Raw genomic sequence first — 23,206 nt, forward strand, 5'->3', positions numbered from 1 at the left:
ACAAGTGACCGTACAATAAAATAGACAGAATAAGAAAATAAATCGAACACAAAATTTACGTGATTTTGTGGTAATGATATATGCATATAGAAAAAGTAGTGCTAAATTCTATCGTAGATCAAGCTATATAAAAGAAATTACAATCACACTCAAATACTTTTAGTATTTAGCTTCATATTTGTCATGAAATGATTTTTTATTCTCACAAAAGAACTATATACAAATTCTCATCATAATAATTTAATTGGCTACATATACTAAAAATTCTCGCTGTAATCGTACGAGCGAAACGAACTAAGAAACCCACGACCAAATACTCTCAAATGGCGCTTGAGTATTTCTTCGTCCACAAGGGCACACCTGGCACTGGCGCAAAAAAAACGATGCTTCTAGGCTTTATTGTCAACGATGGCATGCCTAGCACTGGCGCACAACTCGCACCAGTACAGAAACCGACGCTTCAAGGCTCTAATGTCAACGATGGCACACCTGGCACTGGCACAGAAAGCGACGCTTCAAGGCTCTATTGCCAACAACGGCTTTATTATCAACAATGGCACGCCTAGCACTGGAGAAAATATTGGGTACGCCTTATGTATCAACGTGGCAAACAAGAAGGCGGTGGGAGCGCGACACGTGTCCTCGTGGGGCCCATAAAGTCAGGCGCCTGTTTCTCGACTCAGCGCTCCTCTCTCTTCTCACTCTCTCCCAAATAACTCACGGCTGGTGGCTGGTGGCTCGGCTCGGCTGGCAGAAGAAAGGACGGCCAGCGAGTAATAAATGCGCAAACGCTCCCGCTTAAAATTTCTCTCTCCTCACACTTGAATATTTTCTGGGCGCTTTCTCTCTCCTCGTGACGAGCTGCACTTCCTCTGTTTCTTCTCAGCGCATCCCACCCTCACCCCCTCCGCCTCCGCCTCTCAAAAAAGCCTCGCCGCCGGTCATCTACCTCTGGCACGTCGCCTCCTCCAAGAGCCCCGCCAGTCGCAGCTGGTTCCCGACCCCCTTCGCCTCCGACTGTTTCCAACGCGGAGATCGAGCATAAGTTTTGTGCTCGCGTTGGTCTCTCGGTAACTTCTGGACCTCCGTCCGATTTCCTCCCCTCCCTCCGACAAACTCGTCGTCAACTCCGACTCCGAGCCGCCGCCGCCGCCGACGGCGTCCTCCGTCTCTGGCATCTGCTCGTCCTCCCCCTCCCTCAGGCCGAAGACGCCGCCGGCCTCCGCCGCGAAGCCGTCGGCCTCCGGCAGGAGGGAGGCGGCCTCGGTTTCGTTCCCGAGCGGCGCCAGGCTCCCCGCCGTCGACCGGGTGCTGTCCCTGTCGCTGGCCCGATCGGTCGCGAGGGAGATCTCGGTAGACCTGGCAAGGGTCGACGACGCGGCGAAGAAGGAGAGGCGCGGGCTAGAGGGCTGGAGAAGGATTCCCGCTCGCTGTGGACGAGGTACGTGGACTGGCTACACCAGCACCGGAGCGAGGGCTTTTCCTTGGACATGAGCCGAATCGGGTTCACGGACGAGTTCGTGGAGGAGATAAAGCCTCGGTTCCAGGCCGCGTTCAAGGCGATGGAGGAGCTGGGGATGGGCGCCATCGCGAACGTCATCATGTGCACATCGATCTTTGTGCTAAGGAAGAAAGCTTTTGATGTCTTGGAAAGGGTTAGTGTTTTTGACTTAAGATCGTCGCTTTTTGCATCACTAAACAGCTCGTCGCTCTTGTAGTCCGTTTCTCTCTTGTTTAAGTTGTGCAATTATTTCCCGTCTCCACATGCTTGATATTGCAATATCTCAAAGGTTTGATGTCTTAAAGCCCCGATTACAAATTGCAACTCTTCCTTTATGGCAACCGCATTAAAGCCCGCTTAAATGACATAAGGGTGTCTTTTCTTTACATGGAAGGATGCATAATGTGACCTGATTGCCTACAACTTGTGTAGGTTGCCATCCTTCTAGAAACGATAGAGCACATTTTTAGTAGTTATTGAGTTCGATGGTCCTCTTGCGGATAAGAGTGGCGAGTGCCATACTCTTGTCGGGATTCTAACGGAATCTACTGTTCAATTTCAATCTCCGTTGTTTATGCTTCGAGATAGGCTGCCGTACTCTATTAGGATTCTTCGGAGTTGGCCATTCGGAATCTGCGACGAGTTCAGGTCAAGAGCAAAGATGTCGAGAAGATCATCGACTGGGAAAACACTTCTCCTAGACAAGTCGAGATCCCATTTAAGCCGGCTAGAGTGTCTTTGCTGCGGTACATGGAGCTGCGCATCGTGTGTCATTGATGCTGATTGGGGTTTTGAAGAGTTGCCATGTTTGATATTTGATGATGCGTCGTCATTTGTATCGGGATTTTACTTGGGGTGCTGCTGTCGTTGATCTTGCTTGCTTGCGTGATGCGATGAATAGCCTCGGGGAGATCGAATAAAATCAACCCACCGGTGAGCTTTATATGTCGGCATGTCGCTCGTTCCAGCTACTCGTTGGTGGTGAAGGAACTTTATCTTTGTGTGCGCAAGTAGTTGAACTGTCATTTGTGAACATGTCAACCATCGTGCGGGTTCCAGTGGATCTTGTTATCGACCACTCTGTTCGGGTTGATGTGGCAAGGTCGAAAATGCTGTCCGGGCTAATATGGAACTTGAGTTTCATCGGAACAAGGAGAGATTTGGCTTTCTCAAGTGGGGTTCAACTGCATTTCATAATATGCTTGTTGTTCCGCCCGGATCGGGATTGTCCACCAGGTAGTAAAACATATAGTGCCTATATACGATCATGTGTATGACTTTAGCATAAGAAGTGGAAAAAACTGTATATACCCGTGGTGGAACTATTACATGCCGTGTCCTTTGAGAATATGCAATTTTCTTGCTTTACCAGAATATTGGCTGTGTCATTGAGTTGACAAACTGAACTGGAATCTATTTGCGAGGTTAATCTAGAATATCTTGGCGAGTGGCCTTCAACACAAATGGCTTGCTTTACCCCGATAGTGTTGTTGGTACCGATTCACATACAACTATGATAGACGGATTAGGAGTTGCTGGTTGGGGAGTTGGAGGAATAGAAGCGAAGCTGCAATGCTTGGCCAGGTAAGAGAATTCAATATATTGTTATTATTATTTTTTTTTTTTTTACTGTGGATGGCTGATAAAGTAGTGTCATTTGACACTAGTATGTCCTTTTCAAGATGTTATGAAGTATGAACATACATCCATTAATTTTTTCAGTCATTTCTTAGCATTTCTGTTTTCATCTCTTATTTTGATGCAGCCGATGAGCATGGTCCTTCCTGGTGTGGTTGGGTTTAAATTAACTCAGGAAGCTGAAAGATGGGGTAAAAGCAACCGATCTGGTCTTGAACGTAACACAAATGCTGAGGAAGCATGGCGTTGTGGGCAAATTTGTTGAGTTTTATGGTACATCTTCTGATTCCCCTGCATCGTTAATCCTTTCTGTTCAAGATATTCCACAACCACCGAATCCTTCTTGTTACTTGTTGTTTTTAAATGTTGTGTCACTTTTGCAGGGGAAGGAATGAGCGAATTGTCATTGGCAGATCGTGCCACCATCGCTAACATGTCACCCGAATATGGTGCCACAATGGGCTTTTTCCCTGTTGATCATGTCACTCTGCAGTATCTTAAATTGACAGGCAGAAGTGAGGAAACTGTAAGTAATCACAAAGATTTTCGTCATAATTTGTACTGAGTACTGAGTACTTGCTTGTGTTAACTTAAGCAACTTCATAGATTGCCATGATAGAATCTTACTTGCGGGCGAACAAGATGTTTGTGGATTACAATGAGGTGAGTTTTATGAATGTTTTTGACTTTAAGAGTACATCATTATTTCTTGCTAAGAATCTGTGTTGGAAGCAGCCCCAAGTGGAGAGAACATACTCCTCTTATCTGGAACTGGATCTTAAGGATGTAGAACCATGTATTTCGGGTCCCAAAAGGTAATCCCCAGTGGATACAATACTGTTGCCATGAAGTAGGTTTAGTTTTTGCCCCCCTCACCCTTCTATTGGCTAAGAATCAACGCTTTCCAGGCCACAGGATCGAGTCCCATTGAAAGAAATGAAAGCTGATTGGCATGCATGCTTGGATAATAGAGTTGGATTTAAGGTGAGCCTTTCCAGAATCTTGTATACTCTTTATAAGTGATCGTGCATGGTCATGGGGCTCTTTATTGGTTCCAAAATTTGGGAAGTGAATTGCCCTTCGCATGCGCTTGTACTTTGGTAAATATACTAGAACAAAATAGTTAACTAACTATGTGTTGACTCGTGCTTACTACTGACATTGATTCTACCAGATTTTTTTTTTTTTTTTTGATTTGTGCTGCTTTAACTGTGCATAAGTTGATTGATGAGCAATTTTGTTTGTCGAAATCTTAATGCAGGCTTCTCTTACGTACATTGAATTTTTTGAACTATGTTGTTGAAGAGTTTAGGAGCCTTTAGATGGGCAAAATGGCATATGCTTCATTAAGTATTATTGATATTGATTTTTTTTTCTGTGTCTTAACTTAGGATTTTGACTGATTTTCATCCATGTCTTTGCAGGGTTTTGCTGTGCCAAAGGAATCACAGGGAAAGGTTGCAGAGTTCACATTTCATGGGACTCCAGCTCAGCTTCAGCATGGGGATGTTGTTATAGCAGCTATCACTAGCTGCACAAATACTTCAAATCCTAGTGTAATGCTTGGTGCTGCTTTGGTAGCAAGGAAGGCTTATGAATAGGATTGGAGGTTGGCTGACAAAAACTCTTCTTCTGACAAAGTAGAATATATTAAGCAATACGTTTAGATGTTCATATGGATTTTGCTACACCCGTCACCCGATAGTATAGGCTCATGTGCATCTGCATGTATCTCTGCAAAAGTTTACTCGATCTGCTGTCCACTGAATTGATTCTTCGCTCATGTGTAATATCTTTAAGCATTATACAGTTGCAGCTGGAATCAATGCAGCATATTTTAAATTTTAACAGAAAAATTTGATGAGTTGGTACATTTGATTGTAGATGACTTAGTTTTTTTTTTTTTTTTATCTGAACAAAATAAATCTTGTGTCAGGTAAAACTGTGGATTAAGACAAGTCTTGCTCCGGGCTCTGGGGTTGTGACCAAATATTTGCGGAAAAGGTGCCTTTAATCGACCCAAGTATTCTTCCCATGTTAGCAACCATGGATCTTCTTGCTAAGCTAGACATGTTTTTGCAGTGGTTTGCAGACATATTTGAACCAATTAGGATTCCATATTGTTGGCTATGGATGCACTACATGCATTGGAAACTCAGGAGATATTGATGAATCAGTTGCATCAGCTATTACTGAAAATGGTAGAGATTAATTCATAATCCTGCATAATATCATCAAGAAAATGTTATAAGCTCACTTAACTGTTGAATTTGCACAATGTCAGATCTTGTAGCTGCAGCTGTATTGTCTGGAAACAAAAATTTTGAAGGACGTGTTCACCCCCTAACTAGGGCTAACTATCTGGCTTCTCCTCCTCTCGTGGTTGCCTATGCTCTTGCTGGCACGGTGTGTAACATGCAGTTGTATTTGCAGTTGTTGGTTCTTTATTAGCGATCTACTCCAACCTTGGTATTATCCTCGGAATTCGCTTTTCTTTGTGATTGCAAATCTAGTTTTTGGCACATTCCTCATGGGAGACAACCTTTGCAGGTAGATATTGATTTTGAAACCGAACCCATTGGGGAAGGAAAAGATGGAAGAAAAGTATTCTTGAGAGACATTTGGCCATCAAATGAAGAAGTGGCAACTGTAAGTCAATATTTCTGCTAGGAGCTTATGGAAATCTTCACTTTGACTATTAATTATAGAGATCATAATTGGTGATTCTGTTTTTTTCTCTCATATAACCTGTCTTCTGTTTTTTTCTCTCATATAACCTGTCTTCAGGTTGTCCAATCGAACGTGCTTCCATAATGGCAACATATGAAGCTATCACTAAAGGAAATCCTATGTGGAATCAGTTATCTACACCTTCTAGCACTCTCTATGCTTGGTACCCAACATCAACATACATTCATGACCCACCATATTTCAAGAGCATGACAATGTCTCCTCCTGGCCTTCATGGCGTGAAGGATGCCTACTGCTTACTAAACTTTGGGGACAGCATTACGACTGACCATATTTCTCCGGCTGGTAGCATTCACAGGGATAGCCCTGCTGCAAGGTATCTAATGGAACGTGGGGTTGATAGAAGAGACTTCAACTCTTACGGAAGTTGCCGTGGGAATGATGAGATCATGGCAAGAGGAACCTTTGCTAACATTCGCCTTGTCAACAAGTTTCTTAAAGGAGAAGTTGGACCTAAAACAATCCACATCCCCAGTGAGGAGAAACTATCTGTTTATGATGTTGCCATGGTAATTTTCTTCACTCAGCAGACCCAATACAGACACTGCATCACAAATGACAGTGTCGTGAGTGATGGGGCCTCAGTATTCATAGTTGTTGGTTGGATAAGCCATTCTATTTAGATTGGCCCTGAGAATTATGCTACTTACCATGTCTATTGCTAGTTCTTTCCTGCAAATTTTTGTTTAAGTCTGAAAGAAGCTGATTTTTTGTTTGGTCCATTCATGCCAGCTAGATCAGCCTCCTAGCAACATCCTTCTGGGTCATCCCACTGTTAGTTGAGATTCATTTGACAGGTCAATGTGATATCATCTTAATTGGGAGAACTTTTTAAAGAAAATAATCTGATTTTAACTGTCGGCCTGCTGGTTAATATTCTATTAGCTGAGTATGGGCTCCATCAATGACTCATTATCTGATTGCTGGTGCCATTGTGGCTCATACTAGCTTTGTCTCTTGTATGGCAGAGGTACAAGAGTGAGGGGCATGCCACCATTATTTTGGCTGGTGCTGAGTATGGAAGTAAAAGTTCTCACGATTGGGCTGCCAAGGGTCCAATGCTGTTGGTGAGCATTTTCATGCTTTTTTATTCAATTTTTTGTCCAATTTTTTCCCTGTAGGTTGCGCCCTAAGCTTTAATTCGTGTCAGGGCACGAAAACTGTCATAGCAAAGAGCTTTGAGCAGATTCACAGAAGCAATTTAGTGGGAATGGGTATCATTCCTCTATGTTTCAAGTCTGGGGAGGATGCAGAAACACTCAACTGACTGGCCATGAATGCTACACCATTAATCTTCCGAATAGCGTGAGTGAAATAAGGCCTTGTCAGGACATCACGGTGGAGACAGATAATGGCAAGTCATTTGTGTGCACAATACGGTTTAACAGAGAGGTAACGATATTGATCTGTCACTTCTGTATATCCTTGGAAGATTCATCATCTTTTCATCTCCTTGCTAAGTTTCGGTGGCTTCCATATGTAGGTTGAGCTGGCCTATTTCGATCATGGGGCATCCTGCTGTACGTCATCAGGAACTTGATTGGAGGTAGACATTGAGCGACCAGGCAGGTTCAACAGCCGGCTCTTCTCGGTGTTCCTAGCATTTCCATCCCATCCGGTCAACATGGCTGGAGTAAATCTCTATGTCGGAGAGTTCTTCCTCCAGCTGTTATGGGAATAAATTGGGGGAATAAATGGGACAATTTCTGCGTCCTTGGATGATTATCATTCTAACTCTGTGGGCGGCAGATAAATTAACATTGCAAGGTCTGCGATAGCGTTCATGATATGTGGACAAACTAGTGTTGGCCTCTCATTTTGTTCAAAAATCTTTGGGTTCGGTTTTCATCGGACAAATGATTTGGATTTTAGAAATCTGCAAGATTTTTCAACTGTCCCGAAATGTGATCTACTCAAGCAGTTTGCCTCTTTCTAGTGTAAGATGGTGGTGTAGAATTTCGCCTAAGAGAGGATCTCTTTCAAAGCTATAAAGACAAACGCATTTAGAGAGAGAGAGAGCATGAAATTCATTATTGAGGTGGTGGAGTCCCATATTCACGTGTACTGGGAGTCACGTGTCGGGGTTGTCCGTGTAGAAGTTCCAAATGACAACCTGACCACGTGACCATTCGTCTTGCTAATAGTCGAGTGAGAACAAAGTGAGATTCGTCGTCTCATTGGTGTGGTTTGGGTCGAAACCGATCAAACCATTACAAGGCCAAATTCACAAAGAGACTTTGTACAATGTGTGGAACGCTTTTTGTAGAGACAATTTCATATGGGAATGGCTATTTGGATGCATGCCGATCCCAGCTCATGCTATCATCAGGTCGTATCTTGGCTAGAACAGCAAATGACTATTCACAACTCATGTGATGATATCGGACTCAGTATATAAAGGGCGGGTGGGGAATGCAAAACGCGCCACCCATAGCTTTCAAAAGTTCATGATAATAGCACTCATCAGCATCCTCATGTTCTTATGCTCATCTGATTCCCAGAAAGAGGGGAAGGAAGTGAGGAAGAAAGGTGAATTGCTGTACAGCCGATCATTCTGTACTACGGTAGAACTACAAAGACAATACAAAATTGCGAGTCATGGCATGCTGGTTGCTGACGTGAAAGGTGGACATGAGACCCGGAAGATGGGGCCTTCACCTGAGAATTCAGACATGTTACAGCAGTAGGAATTTACGAACTTTTGGACCTGCAAACAAAGGCAGGTGCAAGATGGAGTAGTTACGGGCAACAATCGGCACTGATATTTAAAATCTAGGTAATTTCAGGAAGGAAAATCAAGAGACCGATAGTTCAGTTTTACTTGGTGCTATATTTACTGAACTGAAAGTACATCTAATCAGGAAATCTTCCTTATCTGTAGCATGACCAACATACTAAATGAATGAACTTATCCAGCCAACGGTTACCTGAACCATTTCTGAACATTCCTAAATGTATAAGGACAACCTCAGCAAACTTTACACCTTCCAGACAGTAAACATATTGGACTCATTCAACCTAGAACTGAACATAACATCAGCTATAAACTGACGTAGCCTGATATCTGTCTTCATTAAATAAAGTCACATAGGTGTAAAATAGCGCAAGAGAGACCAGAAATATTTCATCCATCATGCAATTAACAGATGGTTAGACACTAGTAATGAAATTTCTATTACCTTACTAACGTCCAGGGTGAGACACTTAGAGAAACTATCACTAAATCATATATTGCTAATGATTGCTACTGCAAGGAAACACGACCATGAACCACTTCACATTGAAAATGACAGTTATACTGAAACACAGCATTTGTATCCTAATCATCTGTTCCCAGCAGAAAAAAATTTACCTTCTGCTCAGTATCTCAAACTTTGTACTCATGCACACGCAACCACTTAGTAGATGACTGTTTGTTCCCCTTAATAACAGGGCAACCACCTGACATGAATCAGAATGGCTAAGTAAATGGTGACAGAAACTAGAGAATAAATTCAATAACTCATTTACAAGATCGACATATAATTTTAGTAAAATTGTACAGACTTTGACATGCTATCATATTATGAACTCTGAACTCTAGGCATGACCAAGTACACATAACAGCTGAATAGAGAGCACAACTAACCATGCAAACTGGATTTATCCAGAGAACCATCAGGTTTCATACTCCAAAAAAGAAGTGCATCACCCATTTTCGGTTTAAAGGAAAGTCCTATCTGTCCGTTTCGCAGGAATATTACATACACTAATTTATTAGGAAGAAGCTGCTCATTGGTACATATCATGCTCTCTCCAGAAACGATAAAGCACATTTTTGGTGAAAGGAATGTAATCACCAATTCCAATATTAGTATTTTCATGTGCTATTCAGAATCAAAATGAGCAGGCATTCGCGTTTATGACAGAATGCCTATTCAGAATCAAAACAAGACACTTTCTGACCTTGCCACATCAACATGAACAGAGTGGTCGATAACAAGATCCACTGGAACCTGCACGATGATTGACATGTTCACCATTTCAGCATGATACAATTGAGTGAATCAGAGAAAGTGTTACCTTAGGGAAGAGGAAGACTCTAGAAGGCACTCATTCTAGGGCATGCACATGTAAGGTGTCAAAAAACATGTCATCCATATAAGGAGATACCTGTTGATAGTAAAATGCAAAGAAAAGGGTATCCACAGAACAAGGGTCCCTGCCTAATCATTCCCAAAAAGCTTTTGTCTTCACGATGGGTGCTTGTACTTGAGGAAAGCTAGGAGGCCTGTCAACAGGACGCCTCTGTAGTAGACAAACATCAGATCATTGTATGAGCATATACTAGAATTACTATTACTTTTATAAGCAAAACGTAACATAAAACTGTATAACACAGGTATATAACTACTTGCCCTGTCTGAGTCCTTTGGTTGAGGAAGATTATAAAACGCAGCCTCAAGCATTGCCTGATTGTATATCCGATCACGATGGCCTCCATGACTCAAACTTGAGGAACCAAAATTATCACCAACAGCACCAAGGTCAGAGCTACTGCTTCGCCCAATAAATCCCAGGTTTCGAGAAGGTTGAGTAGGCTGATAAGGTTGCCCAGGGGATAGGTCAGTATCTCTAAGAAGCTGAGCAGGCTCTGCAAAAGAGCCCACTAATCCAGCCTGTGGCATAAAACAGACACAAGAACCTATGTTCACACCATCTTTAGCACCAAAACTTACGCAAGCATGTAAGCATATACATTAGATGCACATAGACGTTGGTTGCGTTTAGGTGATACTGTTGAAGCATTCACAAAATGCACCAGGAGTTAGCACATGTATGAAGATCAAGAAACATCAGAAACACTTAATCAAGAGAACTAGCCAACATCAGACCAATCTTACTACAGTTAACAATCACTTAGACTCTCTACATATGAAACCATCTGATATAGTACCAAGAGGCGAGCAACAGCCAGGTAAGAATTCTCCTCAGAAAGATTTAACATTACCCTCATCACTCAGATGTTTTCCTCTATGTTTTAGGAATTCATGGTTGGCTTACTAATGTTTGCCTGGTTATAGTTCAAGCCCACTAGTCATGAACCCCTGCCACCCAATGCTAAGTCACAAGTCTGCACTTAAACTGACCAACCAGAGTCCCCACCTAATTTATCATGTCATTTCACTAATCATTCAGTTTGAAATTATACATTTATGTTATATCAGGAAGCACTTAAGTTCAAGCATAGTCAACTCGATCAGGATTCTGACTTCAGTAGCAATAAAATAAAGTGAATAACAATTTCGACCATAAAAACAAACCAACAAATCCAAAAGATTAGATGCCATTAAGAGAAAAACAAAATTCTCTGATATAATTCCTGCATCATATGAATCTAAGGTCCTAAGTATTAATTCTATTACATGAGAAAAACAAAATTCTCTGATATAATACTTGCATCATATAAATCTAAGGTCCTAAGTATTGATCCTATTACACAAATTACGCCAGGAATATGTATGATTGGATCGGATCCATCTACAGCTAAATAACTAATGCTAAATAAAGTCAAGACTTTTGTGATAAGGGTCCCAGCACTCAAGCATATATTGTACTGTGTTATCAAAAAACAAAATACATTATAAGGCACTGCACCATTGATGTTAGCAATTTCACCTCGTACAGCCCAAATACCAAATTGGAACTTGGGTCCATGGCACAAGATTGTTATGAACAAGCGATTCACGGTAGTATCTTTTGAAGTATCACATGGTCAAAACTATACTACAGTTGCATAAGGTCCACTAGAAACAAGTTTTTCTGTGAAAGAAAAATCATTGTCCTATTTTAGGACTCGTGAAGCTAGAAGCATTTGAACCTCAACAGTGATGCAATAGCTTGATAGAGCACAAGCATTTCACATGGGCATTGGGAAGATAAGCAAGAAATACAGGGAGGCAAGCCATCATGGGCAAAGCCATAAATTGGTGGCCAGTAGATAATCTGACAGACAACATGACTTTGATGTATTGATAAACCAGAGGCAAAACCAGTGGTCCAGCATGATAAAATAAGAAAACCAGATGCTTGGATTAACCACTTAGCAGAGTGCAGAACCACATGGCTCAAATTAGATTGTGTATGGCTTCAGATGAGAAGTATTACTCTCTAAATAGTTGACACCAAAGCTTCACATGACTTTACATCATAAAGAAAAAGCAAACAGTATCCATTGATATTATAAGAAAAATACAAAAGAGCATTTCTAGGAAAAAGAGAAACAGAAGATTGACAAGTAAAGCTGCTTCATCAATGTTGAAATGTATTAACTTACATCTGATGCTTGTGGGAATATCAGATCATCCTCATTCATTGTATTCTTGCCCACTCCAGACCTAACAGCAGAATCAGCACCTGAATAATCAGGTAGATTCTGCTCCCCCAGCTGCTCCTGAATTTTCCCCTTGCCAACTTCTGCATTATGCATGCCTGGTATCAAATAACTATGGTTTGCAATACAGGCTGATGAAAATATTTTTGAAGTAAACCGCATCAACAACTGATCTTAAGATAACTCCAATTGGAGTCTAGCCTTGCTGAAGCACTCTAGCAGAACAAAGTTGAAAAAATAAAGTGGCCTCACACCCAGAGTTACTGAGATTTTTCATCAACATAAGGAAATAAAAGTTCAAATACAAACATTTGACTTTCATTGCAAAACAAAGAAAATAAAAGGTAAGAAAACATGATTTTAGAAACTCATTTATATGTTTGAAGTTTTGAAATATTTGACATTAAATAAAAGTAAAAAAGGGAGTCCCAGTGAACAAGGCTCACCACACAAACAAACAAAAGAAAGGCTGAAAACGTTAGTCCTTCCAAACAAACAAAATTACAAAAAACAGTGGATGGTTGGAGTATTTAATAGATAAAGATAGAGAATTGCTCCATGAAGAAGAGTCCTAAGGTCTTTGTATGCACAATCAATTATTTGATGAAAAAATAAAATATATAATGTAGCAATAATTTAAAGCTGTAGTACAGAAATGGGTTTACCATTTGACTATTGATGGGTTTTTTAAGAGTTAGATTACCTTTTGAAAAGGATGAACTAAAATTGTGAGTTTTATATAAGATGCCAGGCATATTATCAGTGTTTGGATCAAAAATGTAACTTGGGAATCCAAAATTCCCCGAGGCAAAGTATATTACATGAAGTTAATTCGTCAAGTATCCTAATTATGCATTAAACAATAGGTATACCTGTACCCCGTTTGTGTAGCTTTGTGGGATTCACAATTGAAGTGACAAGGCTTCATTCAATAAGTCAGGTTATGGGGAAAAAGAAAGTAAACTGAAGAAGGGCAATGAATCGCAGACTTATATGACTAACAATAATATTATATATGTATGGATAACAAAAACACAGTCGATTCCATCAACTGTTTTTTCTTGTTACGTCCTTTCAAGGAAGAAGTATTCAAAACTGTGTTAGGCTGCCTCCATGCAATCCTAGCCATTTGGAAATATTCAAATTGAGTTTCTAAATTGAATAATAAAGCTCCATGCACAACCATGCAGACCAGCAACAGTATACAGGTAGCAAGTATGAATGCTCATGACCCAATGGCTGCAAAGCAGGCCCTTCCTTCCAGAGCTAAAAGCCCGAAAAGACAAGAGAAGGCTAAATTCCAGAAATTGGAGCCATTACATGTCTTAAATGATTCAGAAACTCTAATTCTGAGTCAAGCTGATCCCAATATTTGATGGTACTCTGTATTGTTGCAAATAAGAGCTATGTGGCAGAATCTCTTGGACCTGAAAGAGCAAAATATTGCTGACTGAACCGTTGATGGATGGAACCCAGTTGTTGTTGCAGAGCCAAGCCAGATACATTGTTAAGACCTGGCATTTGTGATCCTAGCCCTATACTGACTTGAGGAGAGATCAATGAGCTTTGAGAATTGAACTGCACAATTTTTGTAGAAAGGGTATGGAAAAAGTAATTGAACTTCAGAACAAAGCCAAAATGACCACAAAAAAAAAAAAAAAAATTGCTACCCATATGTGGCAATTACTAAAAAATACAACACAAAGATTACAGCATATGAAATGCTTGCAAACTGTTAAGTAGAAACCATCTCATAATAACACTGTGAATACACTGATCCTGCTTCAAGTCAGGGATAGAATATACAATTGTATCTTCAATAGGCATTAATAGTGTGGAGTAGATGGACTTATTGGGGGTGGATACTAAATTCAAGTGTTGGCTCAATAGATAGTACAAAAATTGACGAGACAATTTTACTCATGACTAATAACAAGGTATCTAAATTCAAGTGTTGGCTCAATAGATAGTACAAAAATTGACAAGACAATTTTGCTCATGACTAATAACAAGGTATCTAATAAAATGCACACAGTGGGCGTGTCTGCCAAGAACTAGAGAGAGATTTGAAATCTATCACAGAGCAACTAACTTCCAGTGATAACTGAAGATTGTGTCCTAATATACTCACTATTGACGGAAGAGTATTTGATAAAGAATAGATAAAATTAATCGAGAAGGAAGAACCTACTGCAAGGGGGGGCGGCTTGCTGTTGTGCAGAAAACTGCTTCTGATTTCCTCCAGCCAAGGGAGGCATGCCCAAAAAGATGCTGTGACCTTGTTGCTGCATTTGATGAAAACGCTGTAAAAATTTCTCCCTTTGATCAGGGGCTATTTCAGTTCTCCCCCGGGCGTGCCCCTGGTCAAATGTTGTACAGAAATTCTATGAGCAGTTATATTAAACAAGCATCAGGGAAAAGCTGGCCCACACAGTGGTAGCCTCTCTATATACAAAATGCTCAGTCGCCTACCCAATGAGGACTGCCCAACCATCTTTCTCTAATTACGTTTCTTTCCCTCTAAAAACTCTGCCAATATGCTCTCCTTTTAGAAAAAGTACAGAGAGGATTAAGGAAAAAATTTCTTTCCATTTTTCTTTAACTTCTGGGAAGACTTTTGCTTACCAAAGTTCTGCACGGAGAGAATAAGTCATAACCGGTCCACTTTACAGATCTCTGGTCAACGGACACCAGAGTAACAAGTTCCATCAATTGTGCTGACTACAGTGCTTTTGACTACCATACAACCATAATCAAATCATTTGTAGCTAATTATACCCCTAATCCTCTCCCCCCCCCCCACCCCCCACCCCACCCCAAAAATATCATCTCAAGCAATCTTTGGCACAAGAAAAGCAACCTTAAGGGATGCCTTTGTTTGTGAAAAAAATTCTCCAAGAGTGTCTTTGGTAACCACTACTGATGATTTTGAACTGTTTAGTCTGAAGAGGGCAAATTCAGAATCTAAACAAACAAATGCAAGCCATGGCATTATAAACATAAAAACAGGTGTAAATATGTTTCAAACGTGGTAGATACAGACTACATAAGATAAATGAAAGCTGAGTCCAAGATGAATTTTTGCATTACTGAGGCAAACAATCAAATACATGCCAATAGTGATGGCACTCAAAAGTGGCTATGCAGATTTCTACGCATGGTAAGACAGACAGAAAATCAGACATCAAAAGTAAGTTTTAATTTCTTGCACAGCCCCAGATCAAAGTCTTTTCACATACATGCGAAATGATATGAACCTAAGGATTCAGTTGATGCAAAATGATAGATTCCGCCGTACAATCAAATCAGAGAACTTTATGGTTGCAAATTTGGAACATGAGTTGGCAAAGCACAATCAAGAATTAAAAAATGATTCAGCACCCAATCAAGCATTGAAAGAGGTACACAATAGCATACCGACTGATTCTGGTTAAAAGAAACTCCAGGCCTCCACTCCATGCCAGTAACTATAGGAGGTGAAAAAATCCTGCCAGCCATAGATGAACCCTCAGCACCACTACCAGTATCAACAAATCCAGTTACTTCATTAGCCTTCACCCCCTGAGGTAAGAAGATTCTATTGTCCAAGGGGGACACTAGAGACTGGATTGTTCCACTACTTCCAAGTCTTTGCTCAGCTTCTAAAATATTCCTCTTTGCTATGTCTGAAGTAGAAGGGGCCAAAATATTGGTTCCGCTACCTGAAAGCATGTCGGCTGAAGGTATACTAGATGACAATTGACTGGATAGAGCACCCCCAGCCATTCCACTCAAAATCCCAGCCTCATTAAGGGAGGTAGATGGTTGGCGACCTGGGAAGTTCACATTTTCTTCCTCCTTGCCAGAAGTAGAAAAATTTAAAGTCGATGAATTGGCAGAACCTTCATTTTCCAGGACACTACAAACTTGAGTAGGACCAGGAATAACTGTTGAAGTAGTCGACACACCAGATGGGCTATGAGAAAGAATATTTGATGAAACAGAATCAGCATGAGTTCCCATAGGTGTTGAAACGGCACAAGTTATGGTACTAGTTGTGGTTGGCTGAATTGCTGCAGTAATATCTGAATTGGCATCTTTAGAGCTTGTGTCTTCAACTTTCTCTTGGACCAAGGATCCTTCTTGATGATGAGCAGTTGTAGTAGTATCCTAAAGAAGCAATGATCAGCAGGCCACATCAAAATAAAGGTGAAGCACAGCAATTTTGAGGAAACAAGCACAACTTTAGCAGCACAATCGTGGCCTTATCATATAATCTAAGTTGAAAATAGAATAATAAATATTTACCACCAGGAAGGACCATGCTCATCGGCTGCATCAAAATAAGAGATGAAAACAGAAATGCTAAGAAATGACTGAAAAATTAATGGATGTATGTTCATACTTCATAACATCTTGAAAAGGACATACTAGTGTCAAATGACACTACTTTATCAGCCATCCACAGTAAATATATATAATAGTAACAATATATTGAATTCTCTTACTTGGCCAAGCATTGTAGCTTCTGCTTCTATTCCTCCAACTCCCCAACCAGCAACTCCTAATCCGTCTATCATAGTTGTGTGTGAATCAGTACCAACAACACTATCAGGGTAAAGCAAGCCGTTTGTGTTGAAGACCACTCTGCCAAGATATTCTAGATTAACCTACAAATAGATTCCAGTTCAGTTTGTCAACTCAATGACACAGGCCAATATTCTGGTAAAGCAAGAAAATTGCATATTCTCAAAGGACACGGCATGTAATAGTTCCACCACGGGTATATACAGTTTTTTCCACTTCTTATGCTAAAGTCATACACATGATCAGTATATAGGCACTATATGTTTTACTACCTGGTGGACAATCCCCGATCCAGGCGGAACAACAAGCATATTATGAAATGCAGTTGAACCCCACTTGAGAAAGCCAAATCTCTCCTTGTTCCGATGAAACTCAAGTTCCATATTAGCCTGGACAGCATTTTCTGACCTTGCCACATCAACCTGAACAGAGTGGTCGATAACAAGATCCACTGGAACCTGCACGATGGTTGACATGTTCACAAATGACAGTTCAACTACTTGCGCACACAAAGATAAAGTTCCTTCACCACCAACGAGTAGCTGGAACGAGCGACATGCTGACATATAAAGCTCACCAGTGGGTTGATTTTATTCAGATCTCCCCCGAGGCTATTCATCGCATCACGCAAGCAAGCAAGATCAACGACAGCAGGCACCCCAGTAAAATCCTGATACAAATGACGACGCATCATCAAATATCAAACATGGCAACTCTTCAAAACCCCAATCAGCATCAATGACACACGATGCGCAGCTCCATGTACCTGCAGCAGCACTCTAGCCGGCTTAAATGGGATCTCGACTTGTCTAGGAGAAGTGTTTTCCCAGTCGATGATCTTCTCGACATCTTTGCTCTTGACCTGGAACTCGTCGCAGTTCCGAATGGCCAACTCCAGAAGAATCCTAATAGAGTACGGCAGCCTATCTGAAGCATAAACAACGGAGATTGAAATTGAACAGGTAGATTCCGTTAGAATCCTGACAAGAGTATGGCACTCTGCCACTCTTATCCGCAAATGAGGACCATCGAACTCAATAACTACTAAAAATGTGCTCTATCGTTTCTAGAAGGATGGCAACCTACACAAGTTGTAGGCAATCAGGTCACATTATGCATCCTTCCATGTAAAGAAAAGACACCCTTATGTCATTTAAGCGGGCTTTAATGCAGTTGCCATAAAGGAAGAGTTGCAATTTGTAATCGGGGCTTTAAGACATCAAACCTTTGAGATATTGCAATATCAGCAAGCATGTGGAGACTAGGAAATAATTGCACAACTTAAACAAGAGAGAAATGGACTACAAGAGCGACGAGCTGTTTAGTGATGCAAAAGCAAACGATCTTAAGTCAAAAACACTAACCCTTTCCAGTACATCAAAAGCTTTCTTCCTTAGCACAGCATCTGATGTGCACATGATGACGTTCGCGATGGCGCCCATCCCCAGCTCCTCCATCGCCTTGAACGCGGCCTGGAACCGAGGCTTTATCTCCTCCACGAACTCGTCCGTGAACCCGATTCGGCTCATGTCCAAGGAAAAGCCCTCGCTCCGGTGCTGGTGTAGCCAGTCCACGTACCTCGTCCACAGCGGGAATCCTTCTCCAGCCCTCTAGCCCGCGCCTCTCCTTCTTCGCCGCGTCGTCGACCCTTGCCGGGTCTACCGAGATCTCCCTCGCGACCGATCGGGCGCCGACAGGGACAGCACCCGGTCGACGGCGGGAGCCCGGCGCCGCTCGGGAACGAAACCGAGGCCGCCTCCCTCTGCCGGAGGCCGACGGCTTCGCGGCGGAGGCCGGCGGCGTCTTCGGCCTGAGGGAGGGGGAGGACGAGCAGATGCCAGAGACGGAGGACGCCGTCGGCGGCGGCGGCGGCGGCTCGGAGTCGGAGTTGATGACGAGTTTGTCGGAGGGAGGGGAGGAAATCGGACGGAGGTCCAGAAGTTACCGAGAGACCAACGCGAGCACAAAACTTATGCTCGATCTCCGCGTTGGAAACAGTCGGAGGCGAAGGGGGGCGGAACCGGCCGGATCGGCGGGGCTCTTGGAGGAGGCGACGTGCCGAGGTAGATGACCGGCGGCGAGGCTTTTTGAGAGGCGGAGGCGGAGGCGGAGGCGGAGGGGGTGAGGCGCGAGAAGAAACAGAGGAAGTGCAGCTCGTCACGAGGAGAGAGAAAGCGCCCGAAAAATATTCAAGTGTGAGGAGAGAGGAATTTTAAGCGGGAGCGTTTGCGCATTTATTACTCGGGCGCCGTCCTTTCTTCCGCCAGCCCGAGCCGAGCCACCAGCCACCAGCCGTGAGTTATTTGGGAGAGAGTGAGAAGAGAGAGGAGCGCTGAGTCGAGAAACAGGCGCCTGACTTTATGGGCCCCACGAGGACACGTGTCGCGCTCCCACCGCCTTCTTGTTTGCCACGTTGATACATAAGGCGTACCCAATATTTTCTCCCTAGCACTGGCGCACAACTGGCACTAGTACAGAAAGCGACGCTTCAGGCCCTAATGTCAACGATGGCACACCGGGCACTGGCGCACACCTGGTACTGGCACAGAAAGCGAAGCTTCAAGGCTCTATTGTCAACAACGGCACACCTAGCACTAGCACAGAAAACGACGCACGACTCTCCAAGGCTCTATTGCGGTGTTACTTGCAATAAATTAATATATATGTGCGCAAGCATAATACACGAAAAACAGAGATTTAAATAACAGCCTGGGGAAGAGAAGTGCACCAAATCCTTGAAGATAAGCTGCACGCACGTTTCGACCAGAAAAAAAAAAAAGCTACACGTACGTACCGGAGAAGGAAGCAAAATTAAGGTGAGATTCGGTCAACATCTTGCACTTTCCTCTCCCTCCTCTGACACAGATCTACTCTCTTCTTCTATGGCTCAACCGATTCCAGTAAAGAAATAATGTGCCCACCTTTCTTTCTTCGCAATTTCCACCGTCAAGAAACATTTTATTTGGGCCGGACTTTGTCAAGCAAACTCAAATTTGAGACATTTTATAACAAATCACCAGCCTAATATAAGGTAAATGACAAGCTTTTCTTTTATCGATTTTCACTTATTTATTTCTAATGTGGCATTTTTTATATAGGACTGTGTTATCTAGTATGAAATTTATGTTGGCAAAACAGTTGGTTGCTTTAAGATTTTAAGAATAATCATGCAGTTACCATCCTCCTGTACAAAAGAAGACAAAGCAACTATAGAGCACCACAATGTCAAAAAATGATCTATTTATATAGCCACATTAAGGAATTTATCAATGTGTACTTTCGGAAAACTTGTAAAATAAGTATTCAAGGAATTGTAACAATTTTCAATGGATTAATTATTTTAGTGTAATATCTGACAAAAAAAATTATTTAAGTATAATGCGAAATCAGTATTTTGAAAATTGAATTTTCTTATAATGCATGTTTTAACAAGTGCCTGAGGAGTATTCACTATTATATATATATAAAGTGTGAGAGCTAGTATGAGCACCTAGAGGGGGGTGAATAGGTGCAGAAACAATTTTGCGAGATATGTGCAATGTTAATTAATAGATTATGAAAAGGAAATTCTCTCTTGTAAACAAAACCAGTTATGATCAAAGTAAAAGAATGTAGAAAAGAGAATATGAACATAGAGACTATAGTGGTTCGGCTTAATCCAAGCTTACGTCCACTCTTCTGCACTGACAGCCCACTGGCTGGATTTCATTATGAACAAAAGAGTTGTTACAGTTAGGCTCTTCCTTGATTCCACAGTGTAGAGACTCTACTACACTTTCTCAAGGTCTCTCAACGGTATAGACTCTCTTTTTCGTACAAGATTTCGCTCAACAATTTTAATTGACTAAGAACAAAGAGTTTCAGACTTTGGAATTCTTCTATCGTGCACACCTTTGAACAACTGAAATGTTTTCCTTATATACTCCTTTATGCCATCATACCCGTTGGCACTTACCAAAAGAATTCTTCCAATCTACCCGTTGGACAGAATCAATTAGGAAGATCTTCAAGCTATTTAAGGAACATGACGATAGCCCATCAATCATGCTCGCCCATACAATCAGGATCTTGGTTTCCATAAGTAGAACTTTCCAAGTATACTTCGTCAATCAACGGATCCACGATTCCCAAATCAATCTTGATTAGAATAAAGGATTCTGTCATGCTATATCCAGCCAATAGATCTTCTCTAGTCAATAAAGTTAAATCATTGACGAAACATCCAGTTCTGGATAAGTCTTCTTCGACGGACTAGAAACTGTCAATGAGGATAGACTTTGAGTCTTAAGTCTGGCAATCCGGAGGTTTTCAGACTTTGATGGAAGAGTTTGCAAGTCTTCAGACTAGACTGATGGAAACGTTTTGTCAGCTTCAAAACACTCAAGGAAAATTTCTTTAACAATCTCCCCATTTTTGATGGTAACAAAACTTTCCTGCGGATTTAGATAACTTTGACCTGCAAAACATTACTTCAAGCAAATATGGATATCTCACAAAGATAAATAGCTTAGTAATAACACTAGAATCTGCATCCACAGAAAGTAGGTTAGTCTTATGAACAAGGCCATGAGATATCAATAATACTTAAGATAAACATATGTTCAAACAGTCAATTCCAAATCCAGTCCAAATCCAAATAGCCAAACATAAACATCAAGTCAATCAAAAAAGTTTTAAATCCAAATAGTTAGTCAAATCTGCACATCTCTCCCCCTTTTTGTCATCATTAAAAAGGTAGAGATGGAAAGAGAATGAAATTAAGATGGTTTGGGAACACGAACAAGCTGGAAATCTCCCATTGACTGGACAATGCCTTCCAGCTTTTTCAAGTCCTCCTTCGCTGCGCTACTTCTTCACCCTTAGCATTTGCCTGAACTTGAAGAGCAATGGCTTGGAGTTGATCATTCAAAGAAACCGAAGAAGCTTGTCTTGCATTCTGCATATTCTGAAGTTCGCATCCCAGAGCATAGATTTGACCTTTCATTTCCAAAAGAACATCAAGAATTCTGCGAAAGTCTGCTGAATTATTAGTCTAAGTACTTGCTTCTGCACGATCAGACGGTGTATAAGCAGGAGATGGTGAATCAGCATTGTTACGTAGATTGGGCAATGGAACATCGTGTCCCTCCTCAAGAAATTGTGAGGCATAGATGTCCTTTGGATCTGCTGGAGAGCGACTTACTCCTTCACTGGTGGCAGGGATTGAGGATGTTCCTCTTTTCTCAGGATCTCCCCTTGTTTCCATCCATTCAGGTGGAGAAGAGTGTTCTTCATGTTCTTTTTCTACTCTCTCCTCCTCCTCTTCTTCTTCTTCTTCAATTCTTTCCTCCTCTGCATTTCTCTCCTCTGCTTCTTTCTCAAAATCTTCACTTTCTCCAGTTCTCTGTTCTGTTTCAGCCGTGTCTTTTTCCTATCTCTCCATTGATTCTGGTGCAGAACAACTCAAGTTCTTCAATGCCATTGCAGAAATAGTGATATCATCCTCATCCTCTTCATCCTCAATGATGAGAGCTCTTCTTTTCTTGGATGGAGCAACCATGGGCTCTTTCGCTTTCCTTTTTGCAGCCAAAGAGATTTGATGAGTCTTGACAGGGGTTTTCTCCTTGAACTTCTCCAACTCCTTTTTGAGTTCCTTCAGACGCATTTTAGAGACCATTTTCAGTCCCACCACCATTTAATCGCACGCTCAACCACAAAGAATTCGGGGAGGCTGAATATTCAAATGTCTAAATAACTTGGTTACAAGAGCTGCGTATGAGAGTTGACCATTGTCCTTCACCACTGCCCTGTACATGTGAAACATAATGGTGTATGGAAGAGAGAATTTTTTACCAGCGTTGATGGCATACATCAGCTTTGCCTCCGAGTTTGAAACGTCAGTTTTTGAAGTTGATTTCGGTCTGAGGCAGTTAATCACAATCTTGTGAAGTAAAATGTTGGTTGCATTCATCCTTAAATAGGAAATCTTTTCTTCCGTTCTTCTATTTTTAACAAGTTCCAATGTTGCACGAGCAATAAACACACTGATAGGTTGATATCTCCCTCTTTCAACCCCAATCACATCAGCCAAAGTATTCATGTCAACCACATAGTCCTGATCTCGAACACTAAAAGAAGATTTATTTGCATCCAAGAAACTTAGAACATTGTGTATTAGGAAATTTTTTTTTCTCTATTTTGTATATTTTTCTTCCTTGGATAGTTTTGCTCTTATATATATATTATAAATATGACTCTTTTTTTGGTGACCCACGAACCCCGCACAAACTGACAGCCTACGTAAATAAACCCTGGGGAGGCACGTAGGAAACCACCACCCACGTACCCCGGGTATGTCGCCAATGATCCGCCTGCCTCCCCGCAACTTGTGTTGCAGG

General features: G+C 41.6%; 2 protein-coding genes, 1 non-coding gene and 1 pseudogene across 3 annotated transcripts; 1 reads left to right on the top strand and 3 right to left on the bottom strand.

Annotated features, from left to right (window-relative positions):
• Nucleotides 1-408: 408 nt before the first annotated feature.
• Nucleotides 409-7,782, top strand: LOC104418529 (annotated as a pseudogene).
• A 445-nt stretch (nucleotides 7,783-8,227) lies between these two features.
• Nucleotides 8,228-9,629, bottom strand: LOC104419617. Its single transcript, XR_005552899.1, has 3 exons — nucleotides 9,519-9,629; nucleotides 9,243-9,331; nucleotides 8,228-8,597 (listed from the first exon to the last, which is right to left on the bottom strand). It is a non-coding gene; the product is annotated as an uncharacterized LOC104419617 (transcript).
• Nucleotides 9,630-9,813: 184 nt separating this feature from the next.
• On the bottom strand, nucleotides 9,814-13,891 carry LOC104418527. Its single transcript, XM_039317568.1, has 6 exons — nucleotides 13,691-13,891; nucleotides 12,207-12,346; nucleotides 10,288-10,548; nucleotides 10,142-10,177; nucleotides 10,001-10,042; nucleotides 9,814-9,885 (listed from the first exon to the last, which is right to left on the bottom strand). The coding sequence occupies exons 1-6, from the start codon at nucleotides 13,782-13,784 to the stop codon at nucleotides 9,814-9,816; spliced, it is 645 nt and encodes a 214-aa protein (XP_039173502.1). The 5' UTR covers nucleotides 13,785-13,891.
• A 540-nt stretch (nucleotides 13,892-14,431) lies between these two features.
• LOC104432373 (aconitate hydratase A-like) lies at nucleotides 14,432-18,517 on the bottom strand. The gene is made up of 7 exons (XM_039317569.1): nucleotides 18,194-18,517; nucleotides 17,596-17,756; nucleotides 17,407-17,499; nucleotides 17,102-17,287; nucleotides 16,751-16,912; nucleotides 15,681-16,412; nucleotides 14,432-14,623 (listed from the first exon to the last, which is right to left on the bottom strand). The coding sequence occupies exons 3-7, from the start codon at nucleotides 17,446-17,448 to the stop codon at nucleotides 14,432-14,434; spliced, it is 1,314 nt and encodes a 437-aa protein (XP_039173503.1). The 5' UTR covers nucleotides 17,449-17,499; nucleotides 17,596-17,756; nucleotides 18,194-18,517.
• Between the last annotated feature and the right edge of the window lie 4,689 nt (nucleotides 18,518-23,206).

This window comes from Eucalyptus grandis, chromosome 7 (genome assembly GCF_016545825.1).
Source record: "Eucalyptus grandis isolate ANBG69807.140 chromosome 7, ASM1654582v1, whole genome shotgun sequence".
NCBI classification, from domain to species: Eukaryota; Viridiplantae; Streptophyta; class Magnoliopsida; order Myrtales; family Myrtaceae; genus Eucalyptus; species Eucalyptus grandis.

Bases quoted from the DNA above. Each gene is read 5' to 3' on its own strand.
- LOC104432373 (XM_039317569.1), bottom strand. From the start codon at position 17,448: ATGAATAGCCTCGGGGGAGATCTGAATAAAATCAACCCACTG. The intron at 17,288-17,406 runs GTGAGCTTTATA...ACCATCGTGCAG, and splicing joins TGAATAAAATCAACCCACTG to GTTCCAGTGGATCTTGTTAT. The intron at 14,624-15,680 runs GTATGCTATTGT...ACATTTGACCAG, and splicing joins CTTTTAACCAGAATCAGTCG to GGGCACGCCCGGGGGAGAAC.
- LOC104418527 (XM_039317568.1), bottom strand. From the start codon at position 13,784: ATGCCAGGTCTTAACAATGTATCTGGCTTGGCTCTGCAACAACAACTG. The intron at 12,347-13,690 runs GTCCAAGAGATT...TGCATAATGCAG, and splicing joins GCAATATTTTGCTCTTTCAG to AAGTTGGCAAGGGGAAAATT. The intron at 9,886-10,000 runs GTGCATGCCCTA...ATCATCGTGCAG, and splicing joins TGTTTTTTGACACCTTACAT to GTTCCAGTGGATCTTGTTAT.